Here is a 14,211-nt window from a genome sequence, read left to right as displayed (position 1 = left end):
ATTTTAACTTGTAAAATGTAATTTTTTTTAGTAATCTTGATAAAAATTTTGAGGACAAATTAACAAAGAACAAGAGCTAAACGGTTGATTAACTTTTAGGTTTACAGGTTTAAACGTAACCACATAAACAAGATAAACAAAACAAATTTATTATAAGCTTATTAAAAACAACCATGTCCGATTCCGATAAATCAAAGAACACTGAAGATTCCCAATCAAGCTCAAAAGCTGTTGACCCAACTGATGAAAATTACCCGACTGAAAGCGCAATTCCATCAAGTAAGATTTATAGACTTTAGGAATTTTTATAGGTAAACTTAATACGTATAAAACAGAATATTTACACTGATTTAAATATACACTTACTGACTTATAAAAGTTTTCTAAGTAAGCATAATTAACAGATTTTTTTAACTTATTTTTTTACAGTGGATTATTTGAAAAACCTTTTCAGTCTGCTTAAAGTTGGTTCAAAAAAAGAAGATGAAGAGACTGAAAAACCTGAACAACTTCTTACAGATTTAACTTTTCCGTCTGTTGTTGAATACATTAAATCAGAAAAATGTAACTTAAACGACTAACATAATTAAATATTGGAATTTGGCATAAATATATATAATTGTTTTGTCAAATGTATATAACTAATGCATGTTCTTAAGCCATTTTGTTTAAATACTTTAAGTAGAATAACTACATTGGATATTTAAATTTATTTTTAGGCAAGAACATTATTGTTATGTGTGGTGCTGGAATTTCAACTTGTAAGTATATATACTTGAGTGGAAATAAAATAAATACATTAATATAAAAAATGGACAATTTTTTTAGCTGCGGGTATACCAGACTTTAGATCACCAGGCACCGGTTTGTACGACAATTTACAAAAGTATGAACTGCCAAGCCCCCAAGCTATATTTGAGATTAACTTTTTTAAGGTAAATAAATATGGGTGACTTTTTATACAAAATTAACTAAATATTAAAAGTATTCTAGAGCTGAAACTTATCATACTTTAGAAAAACCCGTTGCCATTTTATACACTTGCCAAAGAATTGTATCCTGGAATTTTCAAGGTAAATATTAATATAAATATTTTTTTTATTATTTATTTCTTTATTGGTTAAGTAAGTTTTGTCAATTTCACTTTATTTTTTAGCCAACTTGGGGTCATTATTTTATTAAATTACTTGAAATCAAAGGCTTGCTCCAGCGTGTTTATTCCCAGGTAAGATTAGTTTTACATCTTTTTAAATTTCAAATAGGAATTTAACAAAAAAGTTAGATCATAAGTATTGATCCAGCTCGTTAAATTCACTATCTTTTTTACTATCTAGAACATTGACACTTTGGAGAGAGTGGCAGGAATTTCAGGAGATAAAATAGTAGAAGCTCATGGAACTTTCCACACTGCCCATTGTGTTGAATGTGAACAAGAATATTCACAAGATTGGGTTAAAGGTATTCAGAGTTGTCCGAACTTTAAACTATTAACTAAGGCCCCTCTTTTGAATTGCAAATAGTTGTTTTACAAAATACAATTTTTATAGAAAAAGTTTTTGCTGACGAAATTCCTCATTGCACAGAATGTGAATCTCTTGTCAAGCCAGGTAAAACAAAAATGTAAATTATATTTTTCACAAGCACTCATTACTCTTGTTTTTTTAAAACATTTTTTTTAGATATTGTATTTTTTGGAGAATCCTTGCCCAAGCGTTTCGCAGAATTACGCACTGTTGACTTTGACACTTGTGATCTCTTAATCATAATGGGAACCTCCTTAAAAGTGCATCCATTTGCATCATTAGTTAATAGGTAATCACACTATTGGAAATACATAATCTAAAAATTAGGTGCTTTTTATATAGTTTATGGTACATGGAGTGTTTTATAACAGTACCCAGTAATTTTGTGTTTATTAAAACTCTGTTATACTACTCACAAAGTTATTCCTTAAAAAAATTCAGTGTTCGAGATACTACACCTCGTCTCTTAATAAACCGTGAAAAATGTGGCATGAGTGATCCGATGATGTTAATGATGGGTTTTCATCAAAATTGTCTGGACTTTGACTCTGAATCAGCATATAGGTATTAACTTAAGTCATTTTTTTAAGGATTTATTAATATATGGTAATTGAATATGATTTTAAATCAATGTTTCAATTTTTTTTAGAGATATAGCTTGGTTAGGTGACTGTGATGAAATTTGTAAGGAATTGTGCAAGATGCTTGGATGGGAAGAAGACTTTAAAAATTTGGTGGAAAAAAGTCATGCTAAAATTGACGAAGTTCATGAGCAACAAAAAAAGGCTTTCAATAAATAATGCAAAAAAGACTAGGGAGTCTATGTTTTTTGTGTTATTTTTCTTAATCACTAGTTTTTGGTATATTTTTTTAATCTTGTGTCTTAAGTTATTTTTTTCTTATCACTTCAGTTTTAGTCAATTTTACATTTTTAAGTAAATTAATTTTGCGCTTAACATTTGTTTTAATTTTTTTTTATTTTATTATTAAGAACTGTATTGATTTTTTATTTGATTATGTCTTAAAAAAATTGTGATTAATAAAAAACTTTATTATTTTTTAAACGTTTTTTTTCATTATGGTTTAAAATCTTATTTTTTCAAACAAATCGTTTCATCAGTATTGTATTGATTAAAAATGTTTAACAGTTTTTAAAAAGACTAATTTTTGTTCTAATTAATTAAATCTGCTGAAATTTGGCCTAAAGTTTAAGTGAATTACGTCACCAACAGGAAGTACTTAAACTCGTGATTTAACATCGCGTGACAATAGGTTAAATACGCCCATATTAGCCTAACAAAACTAAAACGAAAACAAATAATGTTCGTCGATAACGCAAACTGCAGTTTGTGTTAAAGTTATAAGCTGTTATATAAACGAATTAAAAAAATTAGTTTACTGTTTCGCAATAAACGAGCTATACCGTAGCCATCAACGTTTTAGATTTCACTTAACGAAATGTCTAAAAATAATGGAAGCTATGATTTTGCTTTAAATTTATATAAAGCTCATGCGCAATCCGACAAGGGAAATGTTTTTATATCACCTTACAGCATATCAGCAGCTTTGTCTGTGGTGTTACTCGGGGCAAAAAATGAAACTGCTACCCAATTAAAAAGAGGCTTGGGATTTGATGTGTGTTCAAATGAAAAAATTCATGCTGATAATCTAAGTGTTTATAAAGAATTAGTTGCACAAGAGCACATCACATTGGAGCTAGCCAATCAGATATTTCCTGACCTGTCCTTTACAATTAACCCAGAATTTGTAGCTAACTGTCAGAAGTATTACGAAACGAAAATTACTGGATTAGATTTTAAATCAAAACCTGAAGAATCTGGAGAGTATATAAATAAATGGGCGGAATCGAAAACACACGGAAAAATTAAAGATCTATTACAAAAAGGCTCAATAACTCCTGACGTTCGGTTGGTTTTAGCAAATGCTGTTTATTTTCTAGGGAAATGGGAAGATCCCTTTAAAGCTATGGATACTTACAATGCTAAATTTTATTTAACTGATGGGGAGACAGAAAAAGTACAAATGATGTCAAGACAAGGATACTATAAAGTTGGAGTTGACTCTAAGCTAAGACTAAAAATAATTGAAATACCTTATAAAGGAGTTGAAACATCAATGGTCATTCTGCTACCAGACGATATGATGGGTTTAAATAAAATCATGAAGAATTTAACAAGCACAAGACTGACAAAGTTACTGAGTAACCTTCAAGAGGAAAACGTCAAAATCCACATTCCTAAGATGAAATTTGAGTACACTTCAAATCTTGAAGAGTGTCTAAAACCACTTGGTATAAAAGATATATTTGATCCGGATTCTGCCGATCTTAAAGGTATTGCAAACATTCCCAAACTTTACTTTTCCGAAGGAGTGCATAAAGCATTTTTAAATGTAGACGAACTAGGTACCGAAGCGGCGGCAGTTACATACCTAATGGTTGAGCAGTGTTATCGTATCTGCAGGAAGAAGTTTATATGTGACCACCCCTTTCTTTTCTTCATCAAACACGACTCCACTAACTCAATTTTGTTTATTGGTAAAATGGTATCTCCTGCAACATAAAACTATAAGCCTAAGCACCGGTTATATTGTGATTAAAAAACACTTCCACCTTATTTAGTAATGCCATCGTTGCCACGCTGACTTACGTCACGTCAATAAAAGGTCGCAAAAAAGATTTTTTGTTTAGTCAACTAACACTTATTCAGAATGTTTACAACAGAATAATACTTTCATTCTGTTCATCTTTTTTATTTTCCGCTTAAAATATAAGATTTTTATAAAATTGTTTGCATTTTTTTAATTTTTTTTTTGGAGGAAGGAGTTGTCTTAAAGTGTATTATTTAATTCGTTACTAAATCACTTTTGTATTTTAAGCTGATTTTCTTATTTAATTAAATTTTGTATTATTCGTTACTGTAAATTTATCCATCTACAATAAACAGCTGAACATGTGAGATCATAAACTGCTTAGTTTGTATTATTTTGAAAATATTAATTAAGACAGAGAACATTGCCAAAAACTTTACTCAAGGGACAAAAACATGTTTTTGAAAAACTAACAAGGCGACCTTGCCCGCAAAGGCCACGATAATAAGTTATTAAAAATACTTAATAGTGTAGTGAATCAGAGTTAACAAAGTCAACCTAATCACTATTTAAGAATGTAAATTATGTCTAAAAATACAGTTTTTACGTCACAAAAAATTATATAGAATAAAATAAACTATTTTTAGATTTAAAACAGAGGAAAGAATAGTCAGTTATTATAAGGTAAACTTAAATTGCAAAATAGCCAAAATTAAACAAAATGTACCTTGTTACAAAATTAATTTAAAACAGAATTAACAGGACAAACGTACTACTGTTTTGTTATGCAAAACTAAACGTTTATGCAAATGAAAAATGACATATAACTTTCAAAGTAAGAGACCGAAAAACCTGAACAACTTCTTACAGATTTAACTTTTCCGTCTGTTGTTGAATACATTAAATCAGAAAAATGTAACTTAAACGACTAACATAATTAAATATTTAAATTTGGCATAAATATATATATTTGTTTTGTCAAATTTATGTAACAACTAATGCATGTTCTTAGGCCATTTTCTTTAAATATTTAAAGTAAAACAACTACATTGGATATTTAAATTTATTTTTAGGCAAGAACATTATTGTTATGTGTGGTGCTGGAATTCAACTTGTAAGTATATATACTTGAGTGGAAACAAAATAAATACATTAATATAAAAAATGGACAATTTTTTTAGCTGCGGGTATACCAGACTTTAGATCACCAGGCACCGGTTTGTACGACAATTTACAAAAGTATGAACTGCCAAGCCCCCAAGCTATATTTGAGATTAACTTTTTTAAGGTAAATAAATATGGGTGACTTTTTATACAAAATTAACTAAATATTAAAAGTATTCTAGAGCTGAAACTTATCATACTTTAGAAAAACCCGTTGCCATTTTATACACTTGCCAAAGAATTGTATCCTGGAATTTTCAAGGTAAATATTAATATAAATATTTTTTTTATTGTTTATTTCTTTATTGGTTAAGTAAGTTTTGTCAATTTCACTTTATTTTTTAGCCAACTTGGGGTCATTATTTTATTAAATTACTTGAAATCAAAGGCTTGCTACAGCGTGTTTATTCCCAGGTAAGATTGGTTTTACATCTTTTTAAATTTCAGATAGGAATTTAACAAAATGGTTAGATAATAAGTATTAGTCTAGCTTGTTAAATTCACTATCTTTTTTACTATCTAGAACATTGACACTTTGGAGAGAGTGGCAGAAATTTCAGGAGATAAAATAGTAGAAGCTCATGGAACTTTCCACACTGACCATTGTGTTGAATGTGAACAAGAATATTCACAAGATTGGGTTAAAGGTATTCAGAGTTGTCCGAACTTTAAACTATTAACTAAGGCCCCTCTTTTGAATTGCAAATAGTTGTTTTACAAAATACAATTTTTATAGAAAAAGTTTTTGCTGACGAAATTCCTCATTGCACAGAATGTGAATCTCTTGTCAAGCCAGGTAAAACAAAAAATGTAAATTATATATTTCACAAGCACTCATTACTCTTGTTTTTTTAAAACATTTTTTTTAGATATTGTATTTTTTGGAGAATCCTTGCCCAAGCGTTTCGCAGAATTACGCGCTGTTGACTTTGACACTTGTGATCTCTTAATCATAATGGGAACCTCCTTGAAAGTGCATCCATTTGCATCATTAGTTAATAGGTAATCACACTATTGGAAATACATAATCTAAAAATTAGGTGCTTTTTATATAGTTTATGGTACATGGAGTGTTTTATAACAGTACCCAGTAATTTTGTGTTTATTAAAACTCTGTTATACTACTCACAAAGTTATTCCTTAAAAAATTTCAGTGTTCGAGATACTACACCTCGTCTCTTAATAAATCGTGAAAAATGTGGCATGAGTGATCCGATGATGTTAATGATGGGTTTTTATCAAAATTGTCTGGACTTTGACTCTGAATCGGCGTATAGGTATATATAAACTTAAGTCATTTTTTTAAAGATTTTTTAATATATGGTAATTGAATATGATTTTAAATCAATGTTTCGATTTTTTTTAGAGATATAGCTTGGTTAGGTGACTGTGATGAAATTTGTAAGGAATTGTGCAAGATGCTTGGATGGGAAGAAGACTTTAAAAATTTGGTGGAAAAAAGTCATGCTAAAATTGACGAAGTTCATAATCAACAAAAAAAGGCTTCCAATAAATAATGCAAAAAAGACTAGGAAGTCTATGTTTTTTGTGTTATTTTTCTTAATCACTAGTTTTTGGTATATTTTTTTAATCTTGTGTCTTAAGTTATTTTTTTCTTATCACTTCAGTTTTAGTCAATTTTACATTTTTAAGTAAATTAATTTTGCGCTTAACATTTGTTTTAATTTTTTTTTATTTTATTATTAAGAACTGTATTGATTTTTTATTTGATTATGTCTTAAAAAAATTGTGATTAATAAAAAACTTTATTATTTTTTAAACGGTTTTTTTCATTATGGTTTAAAATCTTATTTTTTCAAACAAATCGTTTTATCAGTATTGTATTGATTAAAAATGTTTAACAGTTTTTAAAAAGACTAATTTTTGTTCTAATTAATTAAATCTGCTTAAATTTGGCCTAAAGTTTAAGTGAATTACGTCACCAACAGGAAGTACTTAAACTCGTGATTTAACATCGCGTGACAATAGGTTAAATACGCCCATATTAGCCTAACAAAACTAAAACGAAAACAAATAATGTTCGTCGATAACGCAAACTGCAGTTTGTGTTAAAGTTATAAGCTGTTATATAAACGAATTAAAAAAATTAGTTTACTGTTTCGCAATAAACGAGCTATACCGTAGCCATCAACGTTTTAGACTTCACCTAACGAAATGTCTAAAAATAATGGATGCTATGATTTTGCTTTAAATTTATATAAAGCTCATGCGCAATCCGACAAGGGAAATGTTTTTATATCACCTTACAGCATATCAGCAGCTTTGTCTGTGGTGTTACTCGGGGCAAAAAATGAAACTGCTACCCAGTTAAAAAGAGGCTTGGGATTTGATGTGTGTTCAAATGAAAAAATTCATGCTGATAATCTAAGTGTTTATAAAAAATTAGTTGCAGAAGAGCACATCACATTGGAGCTAGCCAATCAGATATTTCCTGACCTGTCCTTTACAATTAACCCAGAATTTGTAGCTAACTGTCAGAAGTATTACGAAACGAAAATTACTGGATTAGATTTTAAATCAAAACCTGAAGAATCTGGAGAGTATATAAATAAATGGGTGGAATCGAAAACACACGGAAAAATTAAAGATCTATTCCATAAAGGCTCAATAACTCCTGACGTTCGGTTGGTTTTAGCAAATGCTGTTTATTTTCTAGGGAAATGGGAAGATCCCTTTAAAGCTATGGATACTTACAATGCTGAATTTTATTTAAGTGATGGGGAGACAGAAAAAGTACAAATGATGTCAAGACAAGGATACTATAAAGTTGGAGTTGACTCTAAGCTAAGACTAAAAATAATTGAAATACCTTATAAAGGAGTTGAAACATCAATGGTCATTCTGCTACCAGACGATATGATGGGTTTAAATAAAATCATGAAGAATTTAACAAGCACAAGACTGACAAAGTTACTGAGTAAACTTAAAGAGGAAAAAGTTGAAATTCACATTCCTAAGATGAAATTTGAGTACACTTCAAATCTTGAAGAGTATCTAAAACCACTTGGTATAAAAGATATATTTGATCCGGATTCTGCCGATCTTAAAGGTATTGCAAACATTCCCAAACTTTATTTTTCCGAAGGAGTGCATAAAGCATTTTTAAATGTAGACGAACTAGGTAGCGAAGCGGCGGCAGCTACAGCCCTATTTGTTTATCAGTGTTGTTGTATCTGCAAAAAGAAGTTTATATGTGACCACCCCTTTCTTTTCTTTATCAAACACGACTCCACTAACTCAATTTTGTTTATTGGTAAAATGGTATCTCCTGCAACATAAAACTATAAGCCTAAGCACCGGTTATATTGTGATTAAAAAACACTTCCACCTTATTTAGTAATGCCATCGTTGCCACGCTGACTTACGTCACGTCAATAAAAGGTCGCAAAAAAGATTTTTTGTTTAGTCAACTAACACTTATTCAGAATGTTTACAACAGAATAATACTTTCATTCTGTTCATCTTTTTTTATTTTCCGCTTAAAATATAAAATTTTTATAAAATTGTTTGCATTTTTTTAATTTTTTTTTTGGAGGAAGGAGTGTTGTCTTGAAGTGTATTATTTAAATTGTTACTAAATCACTTTTGTATTTTAAGCTGATTTTGTTATTTAATTAAATTTTGTATTATTCGTTACTGTAAATTTATCCATCTACAATAAACAGCTGAACATGTGAGATCATAAACTGCTTAGTTTGTATTATTTTGAAAATATTAATTAAGACAGAGAACATTGCCAAAAACTTTACTCAAGGGACAAAAACATGTTTTTGAAAAACTATAAAGGCGACCTTGCCCGCAAAAGCCACGATAATAAGTTATTAAAAATACTAAATAGTGTAGTGAATCAGAGTTAACAAAGTCAACCTAATCACTATTTAAGAATGTAAATTATGTCTAAAAATAGAGTTTTTACGTCACAAAAAATTATATAGAATAAAATAAACTATTTTTAGATTTAAAACAGAGGAAAGAATAGTCAGTTATTATAAAGTAAACTTAAATTGCAAAATAGCCGAAATTAAACAAAATGTAGTTTGTTACAAAATTAATTTAAAACAGAATTAACAGGACAAACGTACTACTGTTTTGTTATGCAAAACTAAACGTTTATGCAAATGAAAAATGACATAACTTTCAAAGTCGCATTGCATATGTTTATCATATTTAAATGTCGGTTAAAACGTCGTTTAATTCGTACGCAATAGATTTGTCTGGAGATTCTGGCTTATTTCCATAGAAGAAATGCATCACAAAAGTAAAAACAGCCCATTTCCGCTTCCCTGAAAAAGTATACCGATAAAATCTTAAAGAGGTGACGTAATTCACTTTAACTTTAGGCTAAGTTGACGCAACGTTTATATTCACAGTTTCACACATTTACGCACTACAAAATAGCCGGAGGGACTCGTCATTGTCTGTTCACGTCATTTTCGATTTTTATAGAAAAAAGTTTGAGAAATTCCCCCTTCAATTTTTCTATAAATTCGAATAAATTTTTATGAAGGTATTCAGATAATAAAATTATCACCAAGACTAAAATAAAAAATGAAAATTTACTGTACAATATTACTAACTATTGCTGGGCTCACATTTGCTGAAGGTTTGTAAAAATTTGTGATATTTATTGTAATATTATTTTTTTAAATTATTATTTTATCTAAAAAATGTTGTTTATATTCTTAGCGTTGCAATGTTGGGTTTGCGAAAATCAACCAAATAACGAAGCATGTAGAAGAACGGGAAGATTAAAAATTTGCCAATTTAATGAAGTAAGTTTCTTTTAGTCAAAACAAGTTAAAAAATTGTAACCTTGTGCGCAATTGAAAGTCATTTTAAATGTATTGGGCCAATATAAAACTATTGTTAATCAAATTTTATTTTGTCAATTTATTTATAACATTAAATTTTCGAAATTCAGAGAGCTTGTCAAAATGAGGTTCGTGTTGGAGACCGTGGAATGAGAGTTACTAAACGATGCAAGCAAGCTCTTGCGTGCGACAACAACTTTATACAGGTAAAAAAATTCAAAACTTGAACTAAATCGTGCTTGATCAAGAAAAATGTTTTTAATGCGTTTTACAATTTTGTGTGGCTAATTTTTCATTACTAATCCACCACGTCGAATATGTTTTTAGAATAAAAGACCAGCTTGGATGCCCTCGCAATGTAACATACGTACACCAAGCAGCGTGTGCAGATGTTGTTGTGACTCAAATGGTTGCAATAATGGACTTGAGTGTAATGGTGGTAAGTAAAAATTTTAAAAAATTGCTACTCAATAGTTTTTTTTTATTTTACCGTAAGGTGGGAACGCTGTAGTGCGTTTTAACTATCTGTAAACGACAAGCTTAGAACAGGTAAAAACGGTAACATTGGTTCGGCTAAAATTTAAAGCCATTTAGCTTAAAATCCTGTGCCATGACAAATATATTAGCATACAAAATACAACTAATATTTCTATGTTCTTAATTAAAGGTATAACCCCCGCGCCCCAACGACAGCGACGACCAACCCCATTATGTCAAGTTTTATTAAGCCCTTCCAACGGAAGAATGCAATGCAATTTTCGAGGTCGAAGTGCTGTTCGAGGAAGAACTTGTTCATTTTTCTGCAATTCAGGTATGACATTTTAGCGAACTAGTTGGGGGTGGTTCATAATTTTAAACCCACTATCAAGGGACTACATGTTTTTAAGTCAAAAAGTTGACTTAACAGGTAATAGTGTTTTTAAATCAATTTTGCTTTCAGGGTATCAGTTAAAAGGATTTTCAAGCAGTAGATGCATGTTATTTAGAAATGGTCAACTACGATTTAACCGACCAACCCCCGCTTGTGCACGTAAGTAAAAAAATGCTTTGTTTTTTTAAGACCTAAAAATGACCATCTTTTTTAAATATGCAAAATGGCATATTTAATATTTTACAATTTTTAGCTAATCCGATACCTAAGTGCCTAGCGCGAAATATCCCGGAAAATGGTGCCATGTCATGCAGTGATTCGAACTTAGCTGGAAGTGCGTGTTTATTCAGTTGTGATGTCGGTTACGTACTTACCGGAAATGATCGATCGTTTTGTAGTAAGTTCATGTCACGAATAATTGAATATTTTGATTTCGTGTAAAAGATATTGTTGACGTTAAATAAAATGAAAACAAAACCTATGATACATCCTTATGATTATATTAAAGGTGACGACGGAACTTGGTCTGATGATTTTCCAGTATGTGTAAAAATAACTTGTTTTGCCGAACAAACCAGACCACAAAATGGAGCTGTGGCATGTACAGACAGTAACAATGTGGGAAGTATATGCAGGTGAGTCACGCCTACAGATTATTAAGGGTTTAAAATGAAGACTATCTATTTCTTAATACACAACGTTGTTATTATGTAAATGTTGGAAGGTTGTTAAGCGATAATGTTTCTGAAACGCACACTTTAATAGACCCACGATACTTAATACAATCGATCACATTCCTTCAGTCCCCATATATGGAAGCCAGACTATAACACCCTAGGGTTACAAACAAAATGATAAACCAAATATGCTATTTGATGCTTATCTTTTTATGTACTATACAGATACTCTTGTAACGATGGTTATGATCTGATCGGACCAACAAGTTTAAGAGGGTGTTTTGACAACAAAGACGGAACTTCGCAAGGCTTCTGGTCAGGATCTCGTCCCACTTGCCAACGTAAGAATTATCATTTTATTGGAAATAATGAATCCATAATTCTAATTAAAGCGTTCTTAATAATAAATTTAACGCTAATAATTTACAACAGCAAAACAATGCGAACCTAAACACGTATCCCCGGAAAACGGTGAGGTCTCATGCTCGAACGAAAACTTCGTAGGCTCAAACTGCACGTTTCAATGTAATAGTGGATACAGTTTAACTGGGTCTGCGTCATCAGTGTGCTTGTTAGTGTCAGATGAAGCTGTTAATTGGTCGTCAGAAGCTCCAACTTGTGAATTTGTTGAACGTGCGCCCGTGCGAATTGGAGATCGTAAGTCGTCAATATTAAATCTGACTTTACAGGCTGTTATAAACAAATCAAATAAATGTAACAAAAGACAAATCTTTTAATAGCACCAAGATGTAGTTCACCACAAACTCCACCCACAAATGGCAAAGTCTCCTGTACAAATGGTAACGAACTCCAGAGTGAATGTACTTTTTCTTGTGATGAAGGTTACGCTCTTAAAGGAGAAGAAGTTAGCATCTGCGATAATGGTATCAGCTCACCCGAATGGACTTCTGAAACTCCAGTTTGCGAGGGTAGGAATCTCATAAACTATTAACTTATGTTAAATAACAATGATACAAACCTTAAGAAACGCTGGTTTTTAATAAATTATAACGGTGAAATGTATTTTTTCTTGCAATTCGCAACTTATTGTATGTTTTTAGCCGTTATTTGCGAAGCTCAGTCCATTTCAAGAAACGGTGACGTAACTTGCACCAGCGACTCAGACTATAACTCCGTATGTTCATTTCAATGCAACAAAGGATACTCATTGTACCCGGCTAATGTGACAGAAAATATTTGCCAAGAAAACGCATCGTGGAGTTCTCCAACCCCTTGTTGTGCTCGTAAGTGTTTAATGAATACAGAATTCCAAGCCATTCCATTTGCATTTTACATTTAAATCTTTTTAAATAAATTGTATATAAATTAAACAATTATGTTTAACTTGACGCGTAAACTAATACCAATCTTATTTTTTTAGGAATGTGTCCTCCTTACTCCTTCATGGATGCCGTGATAATACTAGATTCTTCGGGTTCTATTCGACGTCCAAATTGGAATGCATTGAAGAAGTTTATACGCGGAATTATAGAGTAAGTTCTAAAAACAAGGATTTAGGTAAAAATTACACTAAAAATACCAGAAACACAAATATTTACTATTTACTTTTTTAGCCTTTTCGAAATATCCCCGGATTCCTCAAGAGTTGCAGTTTTCCGTTACAATCGCAAAGTTGATACAAAAACCCAAATATTTTTGGACAGCTTTCCAGACGACAAAACTGCCCTATTGAACAAATATGATAAAATTCCCTACAATGGTGGAGGTAATTAAAAAAATCTTAAATAGCAAAATCTTTACTAAAACCTGTGTAAAAAAGCCTTACAAACTTATACAAACTGTTGTATGCTTGTTAGGAACCCACACTGGGCAGGCATTACAGCATGCTAGAAATGTCAGTTTCGCTCAAGGAAACAGACCAGAGGCAAAAGATGTTTTGATTGTGGTGACAGATGGGAGATCTCAGGACGATGTTCATACAATATCCCAAGAACTACGAAGTGATGGTGTTTTGGTGAGCTCTCTTTATTTAAACCATTTGCAATTAGTTAAAAAAAATTCTGTCTTTGTATGGACAATTAATTTAAATTTACCTAAAGTTACATTATATTTATCTTTTAAAATATGAATTATGAATAAATATTTTAGACTTACGCCATTGGAATTGTTCCTCCAAATAACCGAGGGCCTGATGAATCCCAACTGTTAAGTATTGCTGGTCAAAGGGATCACTATTTTCTAGTGAAAGATGGTTTTGCTGGACTAAATGAAAAGTTTTCTGCAAAACTAGAAGAAGAGATTTGCTCAGTAGATCCATGCAGCTCGTAAATTTAATTACTGTATCGCTTATTTTTAATTTCAGTATAAATATTTTAACTATTTCTTCATTTTATAATATTGCTAAAAGAATGCATGCATTGTTTTTATTAAAACGTATTTATAAAACAAAAGTTAACTATTTCTTATTTACTGAATTATGGCTAGTTTTTATTGTATTTTATATGTAATTACTTCAAACTTAATGCATTTAAGAAAAAGTTTTTACAATAAAATAGGAAGTAAACCAAAGACTA

General features: G+C 30.7%; 3 protein-coding genes and 2 pseudogenes across 3 annotated transcripts; all 5 read left to right on the top strand.

Moving 5' to 3' along the window:
• Positions 1 to 114: 114 nt before the first annotated feature.
• LOC145743886 (NAD-dependent protein deacetylase sirtuin-2-like) lies at positions 115 to 2,665 on the top strand. Its single transcript, XM_082561948.1, has 11 exons — positions 115 to 279; positions 430 to 564; positions 720 to 761; positions 829 to 935; positions 1,017 to 1,073; positions 1,157 to 1,225; positions 1,335 to 1,458; positions 1,548 to 1,607; positions 1,680 to 1,812; positions 1,965 to 2,087; positions 2,173 to 2,665. Exons 1-11 carry the CDS (start codon positions 174 to 176, stop codon positions 2,321 to 2,323), a joined length of 1,107 nt encoding a protein of 368 aa, XP_082418074.1. The 5' UTR covers positions 115 to 173; the 3' UTR covers positions 2,324 to 2,665.
• Positions 2,666 to 2,824: 159 nt separating this feature from the next.
• On the top strand, positions 2,825 to 4,501 carry LOC145742845 (leukocyte elastase inhibitor A pseudogene; annotated as a pseudogene).
• A 448-nt stretch (positions 4,502 to 4,949) lies between these two features.
• Positions 4,950 to 6,855, top strand: LOC145742209 (NAD-dependent protein deacetylase sirtuin-2-like). The gene is made up of 10 exons (XM_082559995.1): positions 4,950 to 4,968; positions 5,170 to 5,247; positions 5,315 to 5,421; positions 5,503 to 5,559; positions 5,643 to 5,711; positions 5,821 to 5,944; positions 6,034 to 6,093; positions 6,167 to 6,299; positions 6,452 to 6,574; positions 6,664 to 6,855. The coding sequence occupies exons 1-10, from the start codon at positions 4,950 to 4,952 to the stop codon at positions 6,812 to 6,814; spliced, it is 921 nt and encodes a 306-aa protein (XP_082416121.1). The 3' UTR covers positions 6,815 to 6,855.
• A 482-nt stretch (positions 6,856 to 7,337) lies between these two features.
• Positions 7,338 to 8,866, top strand: LOC145741937 (leukocyte elastase inhibitor A pseudogene; annotated as a pseudogene).
• Positions 8,867 to 9,831: 965 nt separating this feature from the next.
• On the top strand, positions 9,832 to 14,195 carry LOC145743875 (E-selectin-like). Its single transcript, XM_082561934.1, has 16 exons — positions 9,832 to 9,921; positions 10,005 to 10,090; positions 10,240 to 10,335; positions 10,457 to 10,568; positions 10,797 to 10,940; positions 11,070 to 11,159; positions 11,254 to 11,397; positions 11,509 to 11,635; positions 11,903 to 12,018; positions 12,110 to 12,334; positions 12,418 to 12,606; positions 12,739 to 12,921; positions 13,059 to 13,170; positions 13,252 to 13,403; positions 13,495 to 13,652; positions 13,787 to 14,195. The coding sequence occupies exons 1-16, from the start codon at positions 9,867 to 9,869 to the stop codon at positions 13,964 to 13,966; spliced, it is 2,169 nt and encodes a 722-aa protein (XP_082418060.1). The 5' UTR covers positions 9,832 to 9,866; the 3' UTR covers positions 13,967 to 14,195.
• The last annotated feature ends 16 nt before the right edge of the window (positions 14,196 to 14,211 follow it).

This window comes from Corella eumyota, chromosome 2 (genome assembly GCF_963082875.1).
Source record: "Corella eumyota chromosome 2, kaCorEumy4.1, whole genome shotgun sequence".
NCBI lineage: Eukaryota > Metazoa > Chordata > Ascidiacea > Phlebobranchia > Corellidae > Corella > Corella eumyota.
This window is presented reverse-complemented; position numbering and strand designations above follow the sequence as displayed.

What these genes read in the sequence shown, in the direction of transcription:
- LOC145742209 (XM_082559995.1), top strand. An exon ending in TACAGCGTGTTTATTCCCAG is followed by an intron (nt 5,712 to 5,820) that starts GTAAGATTGGTT and finishes TTTACTATCTAG; the next exon opens with AACATTGACACTTTGGAGAG. An exon ending in GACTCTGAATCGGCGTATAG is followed by an intron (nt 6,575 to 6,663) that starts GTATATATAAAC and finishes GATTTTTTTTAG; the next exon opens with AGATATAGCTTGGTTAGGTG.
- LOC145743875 (XM_082561934.1), top strand. Translation starts at nt 9,867, where the DNA reads ATGAAAATTTACTGTACAATATTACTAACTATTGCTGGGCTCACATTT. An exon ending in AAATTTGCCAATTTAATGAA is followed by an intron (nt 10,091 to 10,239) that starts GTAAGTTTCTTT and finishes TTCGAAATTCAG; the next exon opens with AGAGCTTGTCAAAATGAGGT. An exon ending in ACCAACCCCCGCTTGTGCAC is followed by an intron (nt 11,160 to 11,253) that starts GTAAGTAAAAAA and finishes TACAATTTTTAG; the next exon opens with CTAATCCGATACCTAAGTGC.
- LOC145743886 (XM_082561948.1), top strand. Translation starts at nt 174, where the DNA reads ATGTCCGATTCCGATAAATCAAAGAACACTGAAGATTCCCAATCAAGC. An exon ending in TCCAGCGTGTTTATTCCCAG is followed by an intron (nt 1,226 to 1,334) that starts GTAAGATTAGTT and finishes TTTACTATCTAG; the next exon opens with AACATTGACACTTTGGAGAG. An exon ending in TGAATCTCTTGTCAAGCCAG is followed by an intron (nt 1,608 to 1,679) that starts GTAAAACAAAAA and finishes CATTTTTTTTAG; the next exon opens with ATATTGTATTTTTTGGAGAA.